Genomic DNA, 17731 nt, shown 5'->3' with positions numbered 1-17731 from the left:
TAAAATTAAAGTTAGAAATTTAAAATTTAACTGGTAAATTTTTTTTTGGAAGAATTTAACTGGTAAACTTAAATAGAATGATCGGGTTTTTGAAGCAACCAGAAGGCACCGGCGGTCGTGGCACGTCCAATCCCGGTAACGTGCGCACCGTTGACATCTGTAGCGCTGCTGCGCGCGTGAGCTCATCGCGATGGCGGCACCACCACCTCGTTGGCGGCTGTACCTGTACGTGGTGTTTGTGGTGGTGCAAGTCCGTTTTATGCCTTTTAATTTTTTTTCTTAAATACTTATTATTAAATAACATAAACATTAAAACTAATTATATAATTACGGAGAATATCGCGAGACGTATCTTTTAAACATAATTAGTATATAATTAGCCATAAGTGTTACAGTAACCAATATGTACCAATGTTGGCTTAATTAGACTCAAAAAATTCGTCTCGTAATTTTAAAATCTAAAATTTATTTTATAATTAAACTATATTTAATATTTTAAATATATGATCGTGATATGTCTGAAAAATTTTTGGGAACTGAACGGGGCCTTGCTGGCCTTTGTTTCAGTGCCGGCGTTTGTCCGGCCCGCTCGTTCGGCTCCCGTCCACCACTCGTCCGCTCGGCTGGGTTGGGTACGTCGCTTTTTCCCCCGCGCGCGGCCGCCGCCCACCTAGCGCGCCACGCGCGAGTACGCAACGCGACGCGGGCGAGGGAGGCGGGGAGAAAACAACCGAGCCGATGGTGCCCAGTCCCCAACCCCACCGATCGGATCGGCAAATTTCCCCTCGTCTCTCCTCTCCTCTCCCCGCAGATCCCCCACCCCCACCCCACCGGGCCACCACCACCACCAGCAGCAGCAGCGGCAGCAGGAGCGCACGCGCGCACCCGCGGTGAGTCCAGGGCTCTCTCTCTCCCCCCCAGGCGCGCCGTGCCGCGCGCGTGTGAGCGACGGGGCGCCGCCATGGCGGAGTGCCGCAGCCTGATCGAGTTCCTCCGGGCGTTCGAGCACCACCGCAGGGCGGCGGACAACGCCGCGGCGGCGTGCTCCTCCCGATCCAGGCGGGCCTCCTCCTCCTCCTCGCCGGCGTCGTGCGGGTCGCTCACGGCCTTCTGCGACCACTCGCCGATGGCGGCGGTCGACGCGGTCGTGCTCCTCGCCGTGGTCGCCGCGCTCGGGTTCCTCGTGGTGCCGTACGCGAAGATGGTGCTCCTCGAGATGGGCGCGCTGCTCCACCCGGCCGCGTCGTGCCTCTCCGTCGCCGCCTTCGCGGGGGCCGCGGGGGCCGCGGTGGCCGTGGCGGCGGCGGTGCTCGCGTGGGAGATGGTGGGACACCACGCTCGCAAGTGCGGCAAGCCGCGCTGCAGGGGCCTGAAGAAGGCCGTCGAGTTCGACATCCAGCTCGAGACGGAGGAGTGCGTGCGCGGCCACCCGGCTCCAGCGGCGCGATCGGCTCTGCTCGCGGCCGCGGGGGCGCGCCCCGTGGAGATCGGCGACGCGCACAAAGAGCTCGAGGCCGAGCTCCGCAAGATGGCGCCGCCCAACGGCCGCACCGTGCTAATCTTCCGCTCACCCTGCGGGTGCCCCAAGGGTCGCATGGAGGTCTGGGGCGCCAAGAAGGTGCGCCGGATCAAGAAGTAGATAAGAGAAGGATCACATGGTTACTACTAGTTACCTGCTGTTCCTTCGCAGTACTAATAAGTAGCAGCTGAAATATAAGATGCATCCTTTCGTAATTAGTACAGGGAGAGGAAATAAAGGGATGATAGTAATACTAGCCAATACCAGATCATAGATTATAGAATATGCGATGCAGAGAGGATGACTGCGCATAAACATATATCCTTACTTGTTCCATGGTTTCCTTGAGAATCTGGATAAATAGTCTTACAAAGATACTTTCTTGTTGGATGCTTGTTTGTGCTTTCTGTTTGGCTGCTCTTTTGGATGCCTGATTGATCTGTCAGTCGACAAATCTTTATGGTAAGCATCTTTGACCCTGCCGAATTGCGGAGTAATCTTCTTCTGTTTCATTTCGGTGTTTTACTGCTCTGAAGTTCGAACTGATTGTAGCAATCCATTGTTATCTGCCATTTGTGGCATGTTCTCCAGTTGATTCAGTGCTGGTATTGTGGGTATAGATTTTTCTCCTTGATGGCCAGAATGATAGCTGCTCTTCAATTCACGTTGAGGTTAAGTATCTATTGTAAATTTGTAATTTCAAACTTCTTGTAGATTCTGCTTCCCCAGAACATCTTTTTCTACTGTGGGCTTTCTCAGAACACTTTTTTCTATGGTGGGTGGTATGAAATGTGAATAGTTACTGTCATCCACTGGTTTTCCTACTATGACAAATACATATAGTACTCTGTCCGTTCTCAAATTCTTTTCTTTTCTTCTTTCAAGCCTGTCCACTCTTAAGTTGGCTGCCTTGATAATTGCTTGAACTTAAAATAAGGGGCAGCTTCTGTTCTGAGTAGCTTTGGCTACTTCAGCTGCGCAGTTGTTCATGCAGTCATTACTAAATAGACAGAGTTTCAAACGTAAACCAAATAATATAGCTTTATTTTAGCAAAATTATCTTATGGTTGGTCGGTTCACTTTACCTTGATTAACTGAGAATTAATTTCTAGAATATCTGCCCCATAATTATCTTACCTCTTTCCCATGTGACAACCTTGTGCCATATCATACTTCTATAGTACCACAATCCTCAAAACTAAGTCCATCTGTTATACCATCGCTTTTGTGGTCTTCCTCAGTAATTTTCCACATTCTCCTACTTTGTTTCTTTAGCTGGTGAATGACACTATATCATAGCGCACTTTTTTGCCATTGTTTTAATAGGTATACTACCTCATGCTTTCTTGTCCATCACCTACAATTCATCCTCCATGTTTTATGATGCAAATACTTTAATGGTTTTATCATATTGCTGTGTGCTTTCGGTGATAGAACCTTACCTGTTTGAGTGTCAAGTACCATTTCAGGCTTTTACTTATTTATCTAATTTTTGTGTCATATCTTCCTCACTCCTTTTTGATTGCTTGTAATGTGGGTTCTCACGTCTCGACCTAAAGAGACATTTAGTTACTTTCATAAAATAGAGGTAAATGTTTTAGGAAAATTAAAAAAAAAAGACTATGACCCTCTTATTTGTAACCATAATTTTTTTTTTGTTTTTTCCCTATCATTGTCGCACGGTACATTGTTTTTTATGTTTCATTTATTTCAACGTTTGCTTTTATTTTATTTGTATTTCATTCCCATACAATGATAAAATGGTTATTGATTACTGTCTTCTGTTTCCTTAACAAACTGACAAGTGTACAACGGTTCCTGTGCTTGTGTAAATCTATTCTGAGTTCATGTTTTCTACCATGATCATTGGTGATCATGTATATTTTCAGCTCTAGCTATAGAATTTGAGGTTGAAATACTTATATCTCTCATTTGCTTTATAGTTTTGTGAGTGTATGTTGGATGGGTCAGTACTCTTCAGCTGGCAGTGTTTTTGGTTGCGGCTAGGGGCGATCCGGGAACACTCTGATAGTATGTGTTCATAGGATAATAATGGAAAAAAAAATCTAGTGCGGAAGTTGAATTGCTTGAAGTCTTTTGGTGGTTGCACCCCTCGCCTTTTCATATCGAACTTATTTTTTTGGTGCAAGTAAATTATTTGACCGATTGTTTCATGCGCAACTTTCCAATTTTGCATACCCTTTTGTCCTTCTGAAGGCTTACTGAGTTACCGAGTTACTGACTGTTTTATTTTACAGTTCTGATGAGAGATTTGATCCGATCTCCCTTGTAGAAGAACCATGGTTCAGCCCAGGAAGAACCTTCAGTTGTCTAACATTTGTAATGGCTATGTTCAAGTAGTCAATAGCACGATGACAAGCGTGCCTCAAGTCTGCTTGCTGTTTCGTCATGAGTTGTGGGCTTGCGACTTTGCGAGGAAGAAAAAGGGAGTTGTGTGGCCTTGTCTCTTTTGGTGGATCGGGGGTAGAATCGAATCGTTCCTTGCTAACCGGACCGGGACCTGGGAGGGCCGGAAACACACAGCTTTACAGGCGATCGGGATCAAGGGTCTTCAGCATTTACCAGATATGAAAAAAAGTCCACTATAAGTTCCTAAACTTGAAGGCTAAGTTTACTTTTCGTCCCTTGGCCACAATAATAGAAATATGTTCCCGTAAACTTATAAAATGTACCCCTAAATTTATAAAATCCGTTCACAAAAGGTCTCTCGGCAGTGTTGATCTATTTTTTTGACCAATTTTAATGACGTGTCGTCCGATAGGTCCCACATGTCATATTTTTTTTAATTTTTTACTCTCTCCTCTCCTTTTCTCTCCCCTCTCTCTTTCTTCTTCCTCTCTTCTCTGTTTCTCCATAGCGCTGCCGACGGGGGTGGGGGCGAGCGGCAGCAGGAGCGGGCGAGCGCGTGCAGCGGTGGCCGGCGCGGGCGAGCACGGGCGGCGGTGGCGAGCGCGTGCAGCGTGCAGCGGTGGCGCGAGCGAGTGGCGGCCGGCTCAGGCGAGCGCGGTGGCGCGGGCAAGCGCGTGCAGCAGGCAGCGTCCAGAGGCCTTTCCAGCCAGGCTTGACGACGCATGACGCTGCATGTGCCAGCACAAAATGCTTAGAACATTTGCATCATCAAGACAATGGCAAAGTATCGCGTACGAGCAGTAACGTCCGCGAGTGGCCGGCCAGCCCTAATTGCTCTACGCCCATACCATACACATCCTAATTAACCACACGGTCGTACGATCGATGTCGACAATTCTCCCTCCCAGTGGCCATTAGCCCTCGTGAAAAAAACTAAGATCAATTAAAGTAATGCCACCACCAGCAAGCTAACCCAGACAAAACCCTAACCCCGAACGTGCATGTATCATGTATGGTAGCTAGCTGCCATTAGTGCGCACTACTAAACATTTTTTGCTAGCTATTAGCAATTAGCCTGCTAGTGATCAAGAAGAAGCAAGAAAACACCATGAATGGAGTAGCTAGCTAGCCAAGGTCGGTAGAGAGAGATCGATCGAGTCGCACTTGTCGCACTTCCACTTCTTCTCACCGTGCTTGCGGCAGAAGTGCTTCTTGATGCCGTTGAGGTCGCCGAGGGCGCGGGAGGGGTCATGGTGGACGCACGTCGGCTCCGGGCACATGTACACATGGCGGCGCTGCGCCTGCGCCGGGTTCTTCTGCTTCAGCTTCCACGGCAGGTTGTGCCCGCGCCGGTGCAGCTGCAGATTCTGCTCCAGCTGGAAACCCTTGTTGCACACCTTGCACACGAACCGGTTCGTCGCCAGCAGCGTCTTCGGCGACAGCGCGATCACCTCCGCATCCGGGTCTGCATGCATGGATGACCACAGCTAGCATAGTTAAACTAATATGCACAGCGCCTGCTGCCGCTCGCCACCGCTGCCCGCGCTCGCCTACGCCGGCCGCCGCTCGCTCGCGCCACTGCTGCACGCGCTCGCCCGCGCCGGCCGCCGCTCGCCCGTGCCTGCTGTCGCTCGCCCCCACCCCCGCCAGCAGCGCTCTAGAGAAACAGGGAAGAAAGGGGGGTTGGGGGGAGGGGGGGAGAGGAAGGGAGAGGGTAGAGTAAAAAATTAAAAAAAAACATGACATGCGAGACCCATCGGACGCCACGTCAACAAAAACCGGTCAAAAAAAATAGGTCAACACTGCCGAGGGACCTTTTGTGAACGGATTCTATAAGTTTAGGGGTAAACATTTCTGGTATTACGGCTAAGGGGCGAAAAACAAACTCGCCTTCAAGTTTAGGGACCTCTGTTAGACTTTTTTCTACCAGATAACGACCCAGCTGTCTCAAGCAGTAAGGCCCAGGGACCTTGCTGTGTAATAATAAGCCCAACAACAATCAAGTCCACTTTAGATCACACATCTTATTGGTGAGTTTTAGAAACATTCTTAAAGCCCAGAACCCTTCGTCTCTCAAAACCACTGTAAACGAGGAGATTTGGACAACGGTGTCAACTGACATGACAACCACATGACATGTTAGACTTTATCATCATCTGACATGGCATTTATATAGCGCTTAGCTGCTTACGTGGCATAACAATCCGATAAATAAATAAGTAGGACCCTCATAGAAAGAATGTAGTACCCACGTAGGGACCACATGTTAGGCCAGCTGATAAGGAGTAATTGGAGTCGACTTTACCCATAGTTCCTCTCTAGCAATGATAGAGCTCGATGAGGTGGCAACGATAGTTGAATATGCTAACCACTCCTCTTCCCTCTCAATTTGTTGGTGGAGAAACTAGCTTGAACTTTTCCTCGTAGCGTCCCGACCCCCACTAACTTTGTGCTTCCATACTCCAATAGCGGCGACCGCATCCCCTTCACGCAACAACAATTTCTCTTCACACCTTTCTTGCTAGCTTCCCATATCTGCTCAGGGGCTCCCTGTCTAGGCTATAGTCCTCTTTGCTCCCGCCATGCCCCTCCTCTAGCTAGCACACCAAGTTTGCTGTAACTAACCTAGAGCTTTATTTCCATCGACGCTATCCACCCGCGCTCATATGTTATGAATCATCCTGCATGAAAATGTTACGCATGCAAGAAGGATAAGTAGGAGGATGACCGACACCACTATCTCCAATGGTGGCAATTGTGAAACCAGGAACCCCTCCGCGTCTGCTTGGAACCCTTCCACGAGATCTTGCGAATGTGTGCTTCAATGGCAAGAAGCGGCAACGATTACCTCGCTTGATGCCACAATGACCCCTCATGGTGACGATAACGGTGACTCCAACATTAATACCATCTGTTGTACCTGATTTTGTGCTTAAAAGACATGATTCAAACTCGATAATAAGATGAGAGGTCTAAAGGTGTTTCAAATTCAGCATCCACTCATTCTTTCATAATTCCATCTCGAATCAACTTGCAAACTCAACTTCTCCTATCCTTTTTTATCTAAACCATATTTGATCCGCTCTATTTGTTTTATAACTTAAAATGCATGTGAAACGAATCAAATTATCATTCTAGTCATAGACAATTGCCACAACGAAGCCAGTCAGCAGTGCCAAGAATCCCTACCGGTTAAGGTCGTGAGGAAAAAGAAAGAGGAATAAGTCCACTTGATGTTCTTCAACTTAACGTTGAGTCTGTTTATTGTCCTTGGATCGTAAAACCGGATACAACCGGTCCCTGAATTATCAAAACTGGCGTAAAAGAGGTCACTCGATGATTTTGAAGGCGGTTTTTGGCTGACTTGATGCATATATGGCTAGTTTGACTAGGTATCCGTCCCACGTGCCACTGACATGACGCTTACATGGTAATTATATATTAGAAAAACAGTGGACCCACCTATCAGCTGCAAAAAAAATGATTTAAAAATGGCAGACCCACGTGGGTCCACAGTCAACTACCCAAAAGAATTAAATATGGTGGGCACACATGTCATTCCTTCTTTCCTCTCAGGCAACAGGTGGGCCTACTCTTTTTCTGTATATAATTATCATGTAAACGTCATATCAATGCTACGTGGAATGGAGACCTAGTCAAACTAGCCATGTAGGTGCCAAGTCAACTAAAACCGTCTTTAAAACTGCCGAGAAACCTCTTTATACCGGTTTTGATAGTTTCATGGACCGATTGTATCCGGTTTTACGATCGAAGGATGAAATACAGTCCGGACGATAAGCTAAGTGATCTTAAATAGGCTATTCTAAAAAGATACTGGTTGGGTTGGACCGTCGTCGGCGCTGGGCGCGCCCGCATCCTGCCGCTCGCGGGCCCAGCGTTGCAAAGATCCCTGGGCCCTGGCACAACCACGCATGCCAGTGAAGTGAGCACGTACAGTACACCGGCGGCAAAACCACCAACCTGCCGCTGATCCGACCACAGTAATGAAGGGGAAACTGGTGGCTGTCCTGGCCAGATTACCGGTGGTACTTCGGAAAATCTAAACAACTGACGCTCCACCTACCAATCTAAATAACTGCTACCTCATAATATGTCATAATATAAAATTCCAACTATTCACTTATAATTTTTATCATTCATTTTATTTAAAAATTTAGTGTAAATATAAAAATTTATAAGTAATACTTAAACTACTTTTAATAATAATAGAAAATAATAGATAAAATAAATAATACTTTTAATTTTTTAATAAAACAAGTAGTCAAATATTACAAACAGAAAGTCAAAATCCCCTCTAATTTGTGTGACAAAGGAGTAACACTCCAGTAACAGAGCGCTCGAGCTTGACCGGCGCTCAGGCCGCAGCCATGCGACGCCTTTGAAGTTTGAACCTGAGTCAAAAATAATTTTAAAGTTATTTTTGATATTTTATTATATTTTATATTTTAATATTTTTAAATCGTTAAGAGATACAATATAATTTTTATTCATATATGTTTTTATCATTGGTATATAGTATAACTATAACAGAAAGAAAAATGAGGTAGCGATTTTCCAAGATATGATGATTTCTACTTTATGAATTTGGAAAAACAATAATTCAGGCATGGTTAGTTCAAAATTTTTTTCTAAAACATCAAATCGAATCTTTGGACACATAAATGAAGCATTAAATATACATGAACATTAAATTAATTATATAGTTATGGGAAAAATCGTGAGATGAATCTTTTGAGCCTAATTAGCATATGATTAGTCATAAATGTTACAGTAACCAATATTTACTAATGACGGATTAATTAGACTCATAAGATTTCGTCTCGCGGTTTTTAGGCGGAATCTAAAATTTATTTTGTAATTAGACTACGTTTAATACTGCAAATGTATTACCGTACGCGTCGATGTGACACCTCTCCCAAAAATTTTCGGAAACTGCACGCAGCCTCAAATTGACAGCGAAAAGTAGTTACTCCTTGCGCTCCGTAATATAAGCATATATTGTTCGTTTATAACTTTAGCGAATATTAAAGCTAAGTAAGAAATAAATTGATGTATGAGTATATGTGAGAATAAAACGAGAAGAATTTTAAACGAGAAATGACTAATAATATAAATAATACATTAAATACCATAAAAAAAATCTTACATTATGTTATCAATTATATTATAAAAACACTTATCTTTTGAGACCATGCGAGTATATATTTGATAATGGAGTATACCAGAAATTTGTTGGAATGGCTGCTTCAATAGAGTACGGCATCCTGCAGTTTGCTTTCAGGTAGAGTGCCCAATTTGTTAGCCAATAGTGATAGACACATTTATAGACCATCTTTTAAAAGATGTCTAAAATTAATCTTTAAAACTAAATTTTAGAAATTGAGTTAGAAAATATATATCTATCAACAACTCATAGTATTTACACATGTCTAAAATTAGCTGGCCTGGGTCTTAAATTTAGAGCAATAATATGTGTTTCTAATACCAGTTATTTATTTTTAATTTTTGTTGGCATGTAATTTTTTATGTCTAATATTTTTTAGACGAATATTATACATTTTTAAAAGTAAAATATTAACTTTTATATGGGAGACGCTGTTAAGTCGAATTCCAAAGTCTCGATCACTGACCGGCGTCGTGTGCGTTTGCTGACCTCGCGATCTCCGCTCCCAGCACCAACCCACACGCACGTATACTGTCGCACCTACCCCCGCCTGCCCACTTCCCCGGTTCCCCCGTTCCGCTCCGCTCCGCCGCCGCGGCCCAAATTCCATCCCCACCCTGCACCAAACCACCCCCACCCAAACCAAACCCGCCACCGGTTCTTCCCCACTTCCCAGAGCATCGCGGGCGAGCACGAGAGGGGTCGCACGCACGCCCGCGACAGCTCCCCCCACGGCCATGGATCTCCTGCAGGGGCAGAGCGTGCAGACAACGGTGGCCATCGCCGTCGCCGTCGTCGCGGTCGCCGCGGGGGGCGCCTTCATCCTCCTCCGCTCCAGGAAGCCCAAGGGTACGTATGGTTCCGTCCGTCGCATCTCATCCCCCCGCGGCCCCGTCGTATGTGCCGAGATGCGGTTGCTCCGTGGCTCGTGCGTGATCTGGTCCTCCGATATTACCGGGGCCTGATATTAGCTCTGGTGGGTTCTCAGTTCTCGCCACTGTTGAAAGGCGACATGACGCCGCGAGCCCGCGATTTCTGTGCATTACCGCTGCGAATCCTTTGCGAATGAGTTCGTGTGTGGGGTTTTTCTTTCGGAGTCATGGTACCTGACCCCTATCAGACTCGATCTGCAAATTGCTCATTTGTGGCCTCGAAGACGTAGCTGTAGGGAGCTTGATGAATGATTCCCGTCACACTGCTGTGTCTTTGCTGTTTCATTGCTTAGTGCACATGCTGTTCTGTAGTATACAAATAGTACTATCTTTCAGTGATTAGTAGTTGTATCAACAGTTCCGGAATCCATTCTATCCCCTGATTAATACTTTCCTTCATTGATTGGTGGTGCAACTTTTTTTTTCCTTTCAGGCTGCTTGGACCCTGAGAACTTCAAGAAATTTAAACTTGTGGAAAAGAAGCAAATAAGTCATAACGTGGCCAGATTTAAGTTTGCTCTTCCTACTCCAACTTCTGTACTGGGTCTTCCTATCGGTCAGCATATTAGTTGCAGGTTTGGATTCTGCCTTACACCTTGTGTGAAGTTAGCTGTTAGAAGATGCCACCGTTTCACATATATGTGAGACAATGTATGTGCTCCCTTATATTCTTTCAGGGGACAAGATGCTACAGGCGAAGAAGTAATCAAACCTTATACCCCTACTACATTGGATTCTGATGTAGGGTATTTTGAACTTGTTATAAAGGTATGGATTAACTTCTTTATGCTGCGAGTATGCTTGTTTGTTCTTGTTGTCACGCTTGGACCATATCATTTTGCCACACAAACAGGATTTGTTATTCAACATCTTTTCTTTTCTCATAATGCAGATGTACCCTCAAGGAAGAATGTCTCACCATTTCCGTGAAATGAAAGTTGATGATTATATGTCTGTGAAAGGACCTAAGGTAATTCTCTTTCGGTTATGAGCAACTCGTGTTAGGTTTATAAGATGGGTGCTTGCTGAGTCTGAAAGAGTTCCGTGTTATAAGTTATGCTTTAGCCAGCGTGTATGTTCTTTTTTATTAGATGACATTCTATGTTTATGAGTTTAACATGTTTTTTCTTCTATGTTCTAGGGTCGTTTCAGGTACCAAGTTGGGCAAGTGAGAGCATTTGGAATGCTTGCTGGTGGATCAGGCATCACTCCGATGTTCCAGGTAACAATATGCGCCTTCAGAAGTTCTATGTTGCAATTAATGTTACTGCAAGCACTTAGTAGTTAGTACTGACAAACAATATTTCTCTATTCTCACAGGTTGCAAGGGCAATTCTTGAGAACCCTAATGATAGCACAAAAGTTCATTTAATCTATGCAAATGTCACTCATGAAGACATTCTTCTGAAGGTGGAATCACTTCTTTGTTCTTTGTCGCGACTATTATTTTGGTGTAGTTGTTCTGTACAATATATCTACAATACAATATGTGGTTTTTCTGATCATTAAGGCTGTTAGCATCAACAATCAGATTTCAGATTTACTGTGCTGTCATGCCATGTATTCACTAGCAGACACCATAACTATACATATTTCATTTAGTTGTTGACGACATCTGGTGAATTTGAAGTATTGTTTATGACAACTCTAAGGGCATCCTCAATAACAAAAGCTTAGATGAGTGCTTACAGAAGAAAATAGCTGCCATGTTGTCAAGCACCTGATCTAAAAGTTTTATAATCCAATGCAATCAACTTACATGGGTGCTTAAAACTTGGAGTTATTACCTCTGATTGAGTGCATGGATACTGTTAAGCGTCTGCTTAGCATCGATGCCAGGTCAAGCGGCTGCGGCTAGAAATAAGCGCCAGCACAACAAACCTTTTTTTTTCTTTAAAGCTTCCCTACAAGCGTTTCGTTGAGGATGGCCTAATTGGTTTGATTTTACTAATACAAAACTTATGCAATTTGTATGGCTTGAAACTGAAACAATTTATAGAGTCATTTATAGCTGAAATATTTCACACTTTGCTATGTAATCTCAAAGATTTTATAAATGGTATATGAATGGTAATCGTAATAATTCATCACATCTGCATATGCTTTAGCAAATAGTCATTCTATTAATATCACAAGACGGTTCCCTACCTAATATTTTTGAGGTTGTGATAATGGTTTATGCCATTTTGTATGTTTGCTTTAACCAATTAGGCTGATTGGCGATTGCATACTTTATGCTATTTACTGCAGTCCCAAACTTATGTCTGTTTTGAATCTTTGCAGGAAGAACTGGACAACTTGGCCAAAACCTACCCTAATCGCTTTAAGATCTACTACGTCTTGAATCAGGTGAACCCAATATTCTTCTATGCTTTTTACAAGATTTGTGCACCAACATCAGTACACTGCATTTGATGCCTAGAAATGTAGCGATAGCTTTGCTGGAAACAGCAATATCCAGGATCCCATCTTCTCCATTTCTCTTCAATATATTTGTCAGTAGTTGCTGAATTTCTGTTATGAATTGTCTGGTCGAAACAAGAGATGGGTTGTTGAACCACAGTACCTTAGCATGGCAAGATGATTGCAAAAGATCTCCACATAAATAAATTTAAAGATTCCACTGTATAGAAATGATTAAGGGCATGTATATAGATTTTTTCTCTGGATAAAAGCAAGCTCTTAGCTGCACTTGCTTTAGTATTTGTGTTTGTCTGCTTGAAGTAAACACTGTGTTATAAACTCCTAGTTCCCCATGTATATTAAGAACTACAACATGCATTGTACTTGTACTTGAGAGAGACATTTGCAGCAGATTCTGATATTGAATTTTGCCTGTGCAGCCTCCCGAAGTCTGGAATGGTGGTGTTGGGTTTGTGTCACAGGACATGATTAAAGTTCATTGTCCAGCACCTGCTGAGGACATTCAAGTAAAACTCAAATCTTCATTTCTAGAACCGTTTGTTTAGAAGCTTTTGGTTTCAGTAAACTCTTGTCTGTATGGGGTCTGCAGCTTGGACACTTACATATAATATATTTGTTAATTGTTCCAGATCTTGAGATGTGGTCCTCCTCCGATGAACAAGGCAATGGCTGCGCACCTTGATGAGCTCGGGTACACCAAGGAGATGCAGTTCCAGTTCTAAGCTCTCCTAATGGCGGATTACCATAATAATGAACCTATGGCCTGAGCTGTCTTTGGTCATGGAGACGTCGTCTGACCTCTTTTGGTAGTTGACAACAATACATGATTTAGTCGTGAGCCCACAGTTTATGTATCATTCCATTTTTACGGGCAAGTGTTATCTGCAATTGGCAGAAGCCCACATTCCTGACTGTTGACTATCATATGGTTTACAACCTGATTGCCTGAACATTTGATGAATGGATGCTACACTGCGTACAAAAGGGTATCAAATGTCACCAGTTGAGAAAGATCAGTACGAGGTAGTAGCATTCCTTGTTTGCGAGGATTATTGAAAGGCCTGTGTTCGTCTACCGTCAGCAGCAGCATTTACCGTTTAATCTCCGTACAAGAGATATTAAAGTTTTATCAAATCTCAATAGGAAATCGATTTTTTTCCGATGAAAATCAGATGGGAGTTCATGTGAAATTTCCTCAAAATTACGTGGAATTCTTGTGTTCTCTGTTACATTCGGAATAAAATTAAAAAATATATATAATATAAAGTAATTGATGGGACAAGTTAGTACCGAAATTAATATTAGAAATAATTATATTTCGATACAAGATTTAAATTTTAGAAAACTTATAGTTTTATATTTTAGAAATGATGGAGTAACTACGAGTTTACGACATTACGTCATTCAGAATATGAAAATGATTTGAAAGTTCCATCCCGAAGCTAAAATACTCGCAAAATACTGCAGGTGCAATTTGCAGCGTGGGCTGGATAGCCGGAGACCCAAAGCCAACCCGATAGCCCATTCCCCATTTCCCTTATCCGGAGACAAGCCTTCCTTTCCCCCGTCCCCCCTAAAACCCCCCACGCAGGCGCCTCCTCCGGCGAAGAGGCGTCGGGGCCAGCCATGGCGATGGCGTCGCCGCCCGCTTGCTCATTCCTCCTCCCGCCCGCCGCCGCCGCCGTTTCCACTGTACCCGCATCCTACGGTTCCGTTTCCATCCCACGCGGGCCTCGTTTCCTCACCTCCCCGGCGCGCCCCGTCCCACCTCGCCGACCCCTCGTCGCGGCCTCCTCTCCCAAGGCCGCAGCGCCCGCCGCCGTCGAGATCCCGGAGGAGTACGTGGACGACGTTGACGCGGTGAACATTGCGCAGGACGTCACCCAGGTGCTTGGCCGCTTCCTTATCCACGCGCGCTCCTTTTTTTTGCTTCAAATTTCGCTATGGGAATGGGAGGCCTGGGAAGTTGTTTTTAGTTCACTAGGATTTCACATTAGCTTCCAGTATGGTGGTGGTTGACGTGGTGCGGTGCTTGGGACTCTATGGTAGAATTTGGTGATTTTCTATAAGCGCATAATGGGCAATCGGGCATGACCGCATGAAGGATAATTGGCTAGATTTCAGTTTGGTATTCTGTCATTCACTAATTCCAATTCTGATCAAACGTTTATATTGTTAATCAGCTGATTGGTAAAACCCCAATGGTGTACCTGAATAATATTGTTGACGGCTGTGTTGCTAATATCGCTGCTAAGCTTGAGTACATGGGACCTTGCAGGAGCGTCAAAGATAGGTATGTGCTTACCTTTTCCGTATGCATTTTTGCCCGTGCCACCTCTCATTTCATTCATATGTTTTTCAGGATTGGATTAAGCATGATTAATGATGCTGAAGAGAAAGGGTTAATTTCTCCAAACAAGGTTAGATTCTTCTGATAGTCTTTGTAATACTACCATCACTAAGATCCTAACTCGTGCATATGCTTTCTGCCTATCCAGACCATTTTGGTAGAACCAACTACTGGAAATACTGGTATAGGCCTAGCTTCTGTGGCTGCAGCTAGGGGATACAAGCTAATAGCAACTGTACCTTCGTCAATAGATGTTGAGAGACGCATTCTTCTACGTGCATTTGGAGCTGAGATTGTGCTAACTGATCCTAACAAGGGATTAAAAGGAGCTCTTGATAAAGCTGAGGAAATTGTTTCAAGGACACCAAATGCATACATGTTTCAGCAGTTTAACAATTCAGCTAATAGTGAGGTTGGAACTTAAGCCATATCATTTGGTTGTTTTTAATATCTGTTATGTGGCACATGTAAAACTCATTTGCCTAATTCTTCTTTTAAAAATTATTGAGAAGCCACTTGGTAATTACAGATCCACTTTCAAACCACAGGCCCAGAAATATGGGAAGACACATTGGGTACTGTTGACATACTAATTGCAAGCATTGGCACAGGTGGTACTATCACGGGCACTGGGCGTTATTTGAAAATGATGAACAAAGATATTAAGGTCTGTACCCTTGTCTTTGCCAGGCTCTTATTCTTTTTTATTAAAAAAAAAAAGGAAAACTGGAACATGTTCTGTCCAAATGAAAAAGTGCTGCAACTTCCATTTTCTGCATGAAAAGTGAATATGCCACTCCCATTCCTGAACTTTATATCAGAACTTTTTGGGACTGCCAGAGTGGAAATGGAATTTGAAACTCATGTCATTTATACAGGATACATCTCCAAACAAAATTGCCAGAATGATTATCTTATTTTGTGCTTAACTAATGATGTTTTCTTGTATCAGATTCAATGATGTTACATTAGAATTTATTCCCTTTTCACTTTTATTCACTAAACTGGTGTAGGGTCCATTTACTTAATTTAATCTTGGAACTGGGCTCTTCCAAAAAAATGAAGAACACAACTTCTAAAGAAAATTGAGGTCCTATTTTCTTTTATAAAATAAATCACCATATGGGTTAAAATAACTATATACCATTTAACGATTGGAGGACAAGAAAACAGGATAATCCTTAGACCTTAATCTTATTATACCTTTCTGTAAATTGCTTGTTGGACAACTAGTTTCCTGAAACACAGTGATTTCCACTAGGTTAATATCAACATGCCTGTGTTTTTATACTTAAGTTAAATTCACTTATGTGTTTTGCACTGCCTTTCAATTATCAGGTTATTGGGGTAGAACCTGCTGAAACTAGTGTAATCTCTGGAGATAACCCAGGTATGTTCAATAATGCCATCCAAATTCAGCAATCAAACGAATTGATCATATAAGTGTATATCCCTTGGCATTGACATCCTTTTGGGTTGATGTCAATTAAAACAGGTTATATTCCAAGCATATTAGATGTTCAGCTGCTTGATGAAGTTGTGAAGGTCCGCAATGACAACTTTAATAGTCTTTGTACACTTGCAGATTTTGTTGACAGTTCCTGCAGGTTGCTGATTTAATTATGATTATGAAATTGCAGGTTACCACCGCAGAGGCAGTTGATGTTGCAAGGGAACTTGCACTAAAAGAGGGCCTACTGGTGAGCTACTGCACAACTAAACGAATTACCTTAGGAGTTATCATTGATTTGATATTATGTTGATGGAATGATGGCAGCATCTACTTCAGATTGCCAGATATGCGGTACATAATTTGTTATGGGGATTATTTTACAGGTTGGAATTTCGTCAGGTGCTGCCACAGTTGCTGCTATTAACATCGCTAAAAGACCTGAAAATGCTGGAAAGTTGATTGCGGTGAGAGCATGTTCTCTTTATCTATTAAAAGATGGTGGAATCCTCTGGGTTTATAGCAAGTTTTTTGCTCAGTAACACAATGATCTTATAATCGACTTAGATGGTTAATCAGTAATCAATTTGCAGGTTATTTTCCCCAGCTTTGGAGAAAGATATATCTCAAGCATTTTATTCCGTCCGATATATGACTCGGTCCGAAGAATGAGGAAGAGATAACTAACTTCTGGCAGTCCAGGAGGACGAAGGCTTTCATTTCTAAGCCTGACAGACTTCCACGGCATAACAGACTTTTGAAGGGTGAGGTCTCAAGGTAGATCACAACGAGCAGTGCCTGAAATTTTGAAACGCCAGAGGCACTGGTCACAGAAGTTTTGAAATTGCACACAGTTACCGACAAGTGGGCTGCAAGCCTGCAATGTGGTTCCAGGAAAACCTGTCCAATTCATGGTAACTGTAAATCATCTGCAACAAGCGTGTGGAACCAAGACCACGCATCCACGGTGGAATATGTAGAATTAGACGTAGCAGCTCGCATAGGATCGTTGTTCCATGGTCTAGGCTCGACGACGACGTAATTTTGCAATGTGCTATTTTCTGGTCTGATCAGCATATTTTTTATATGGATATCCATTCTTCAAAGATGTGAGTTCATCTAGGTCTAGGTCAATATCAAGAAATTTCACTATTTACATCTAATTCGCAGTGTTTTCAGGATTTGCTAGCCAATTTCCGTGACTCTCAAAATCTACCACTTAAGATGTGAATTTATTCAATTTTGTGCCATTTGCACCTTCCGTCCGCCATAGTTGCTGCTTCGTCGCTACGTATATCCCCTCACCGACATGACGAAGGGATGAAGTCGGGAGGCGGCCCTCGAGAAACTTTGCATGGAGGAGCCCTCGAGAAACCTGCATAGGAATTTGACATTTTGGTCAGAGACTGAAAAACGATACGACTTTTTGTAAAAAGGTTTTATAACATAAATTAATCGATCTCAGCTTATCGTATCGTATAAATCAAAAACAATATTTTAA

General features: G+C 43.3%; 4 protein-coding genes across 4 annotated transcripts; 3 read left to right on the top strand and 1 right to left on the bottom strand.

Annotated features, from left to right (window-relative positions):
• Window positions 1–676: 676 nt before the first annotated feature.
• On the top strand, window positions 677–1897 carry LOC102721331 (uncharacterized protein At5g19025-like). Its single transcript, XM_006646363.3, has one exon. The coding sequence runs from the start codon at window positions 962–964 to the stop codon at window positions 1637–1639; it is 678 nt and encodes a 225-aa protein (XP_006646426.2). The 5' UTR covers window positions 677–961; the 3' UTR covers window positions 1640–1897.
• Window positions 1898–4848: 2951 nt separating this feature from the next.
• LOC121053327 (protein indeterminate-domain 12-like) lies at window positions 4849–5442 on the bottom strand. The gene has a single exon (XM_040520207.1). It carries the CDS (start codon window positions 5362–5364, stop codon window positions 5011–5013), a length of 354 nt encoding a protein of 117 aa, XP_040376141.1. The 5' UTR covers window positions 5365–5442; the 3' UTR covers window positions 4849–5010.
• A 4246-nt stretch (window positions 5443–9688) lies between these two features.
• LOC102701121 (NADH--cytochrome b5 reductase 1) lies at window positions 9689–13419 on the top strand. Its single transcript, XM_006644834.2, has 9 exons — window positions 9689–9923; window positions 10440–10581; window positions 10684–10774; window positions 10899–10976; window positions 11148–11228; window positions 11327–11416; window positions 12290–12355; window positions 12850–12936; window positions 13060–13419. Exons 1-9 carry the CDS (start codon window positions 9812–9814, stop codon window positions 13150–13152), a joined length of 840 nt encoding a protein of 279 aa, XP_006644897.1. The 5' UTR covers window positions 9689–9811; the 3' UTR covers window positions 13153–13419.
• Window positions 13420–13959: 540 nt separating this feature from the next.
• LOC102700846 (cysteine synthase-like) lies at window positions 13960–17474 on the top strand. Its single transcript, XM_006644833.3, has 10 exons — window positions 13960–14317; window positions 14614–14723; window positions 14793–14850; window positions 14929–15192; window positions 15310–15447; window positions 16119–16170; window positions 16276–16325; window positions 16421–16480; window positions 16617–16697; window positions 16824–17474. Exons 1-10 carry the CDS (start codon window positions 14057–14059, stop codon window positions 16911–16913), a joined length of 1164 nt encoding a protein of 387 aa, XP_006644896.1. The 5' UTR covers window positions 13960–14056; the 3' UTR covers window positions 16914–17474.
• Window positions 17475–17731: the final 257 nt, after the last annotated feature.

Source organism: Oryza brachyantha, chromosome 1 (assembly GCF_000231095.2).
Source record: "Oryza brachyantha chromosome 1, ObraRS2, whole genome shotgun sequence".
NCBI classification, from domain to species: Eukaryota; Viridiplantae; Streptophyta; class Magnoliopsida; order Poales; family Poaceae; genus Oryza; species Oryza brachyantha.
The sequence above is the reverse complement of the archived record's forward strand: the minus strand, read 5'-3'. Positions and strand labels throughout refer to the sequence as shown.

Excerpts from the sequence above, each read along its gene's own strand:
- LOC102721331 (XM_006646363.3), top strand. The coding sequence starts at position 962 with ATGGCGGAGTGCCGCAGCCTGATCGAGTTCCTCCGGGCGTTCGAGCAC.
- LOC121053327 (XM_040520207.1), bottom strand. The coding sequence starts at position 5,364 with ATGCATGCAGACCCGGATGCGGAGGTGATCGCGCTGTCGCCGAAGACG.
- LOC102701121 (XM_006644834.2), top strand. The coding sequence starts at position 9,812 with ATGGATCTCCTGCAGGGGCAGAGCGTGCAGACAACGGTGGCCATCGCC. Across the intron at positions 10,582-10,683 it reads GGTCAGCATATTAGTTGCAG|GGGACAAGATGCTACAGGCG; the intron begins GTTTGGATTCTG and ends ATATTCTTTCAG. Across the intron at positions 12,937-13,059 it reads CACCTGCTGAGGACATTCAA|ATCTTGAGATGTGGTCCTCC; the intron begins GTAAAACTCAAA and ends TAATTGTTCCAG.
- LOC102700846 (XM_006644833.3), top strand. The coding sequence starts at position 14,057 with ATGGCGATGGCGTCGCCGCCCGCTTGCTCATTCCTCCTCCCGCCCGCC. Across the intron at positions 14,851-14,928 it reads GGTTAATTTCTCCAAACAAG|ACCATTTTGGTAGAACCAAC; the intron begins GTTAGATTCTTC and ends CTGCCTATCCAG. Across the intron at positions 16,481-16,616 it reads CACTAAAAGAGGGCCTACTG|GTTGGAATTTCGTCAGGTGC; the intron begins GTGAGCTACTGC and ends ATTATTTTACAG.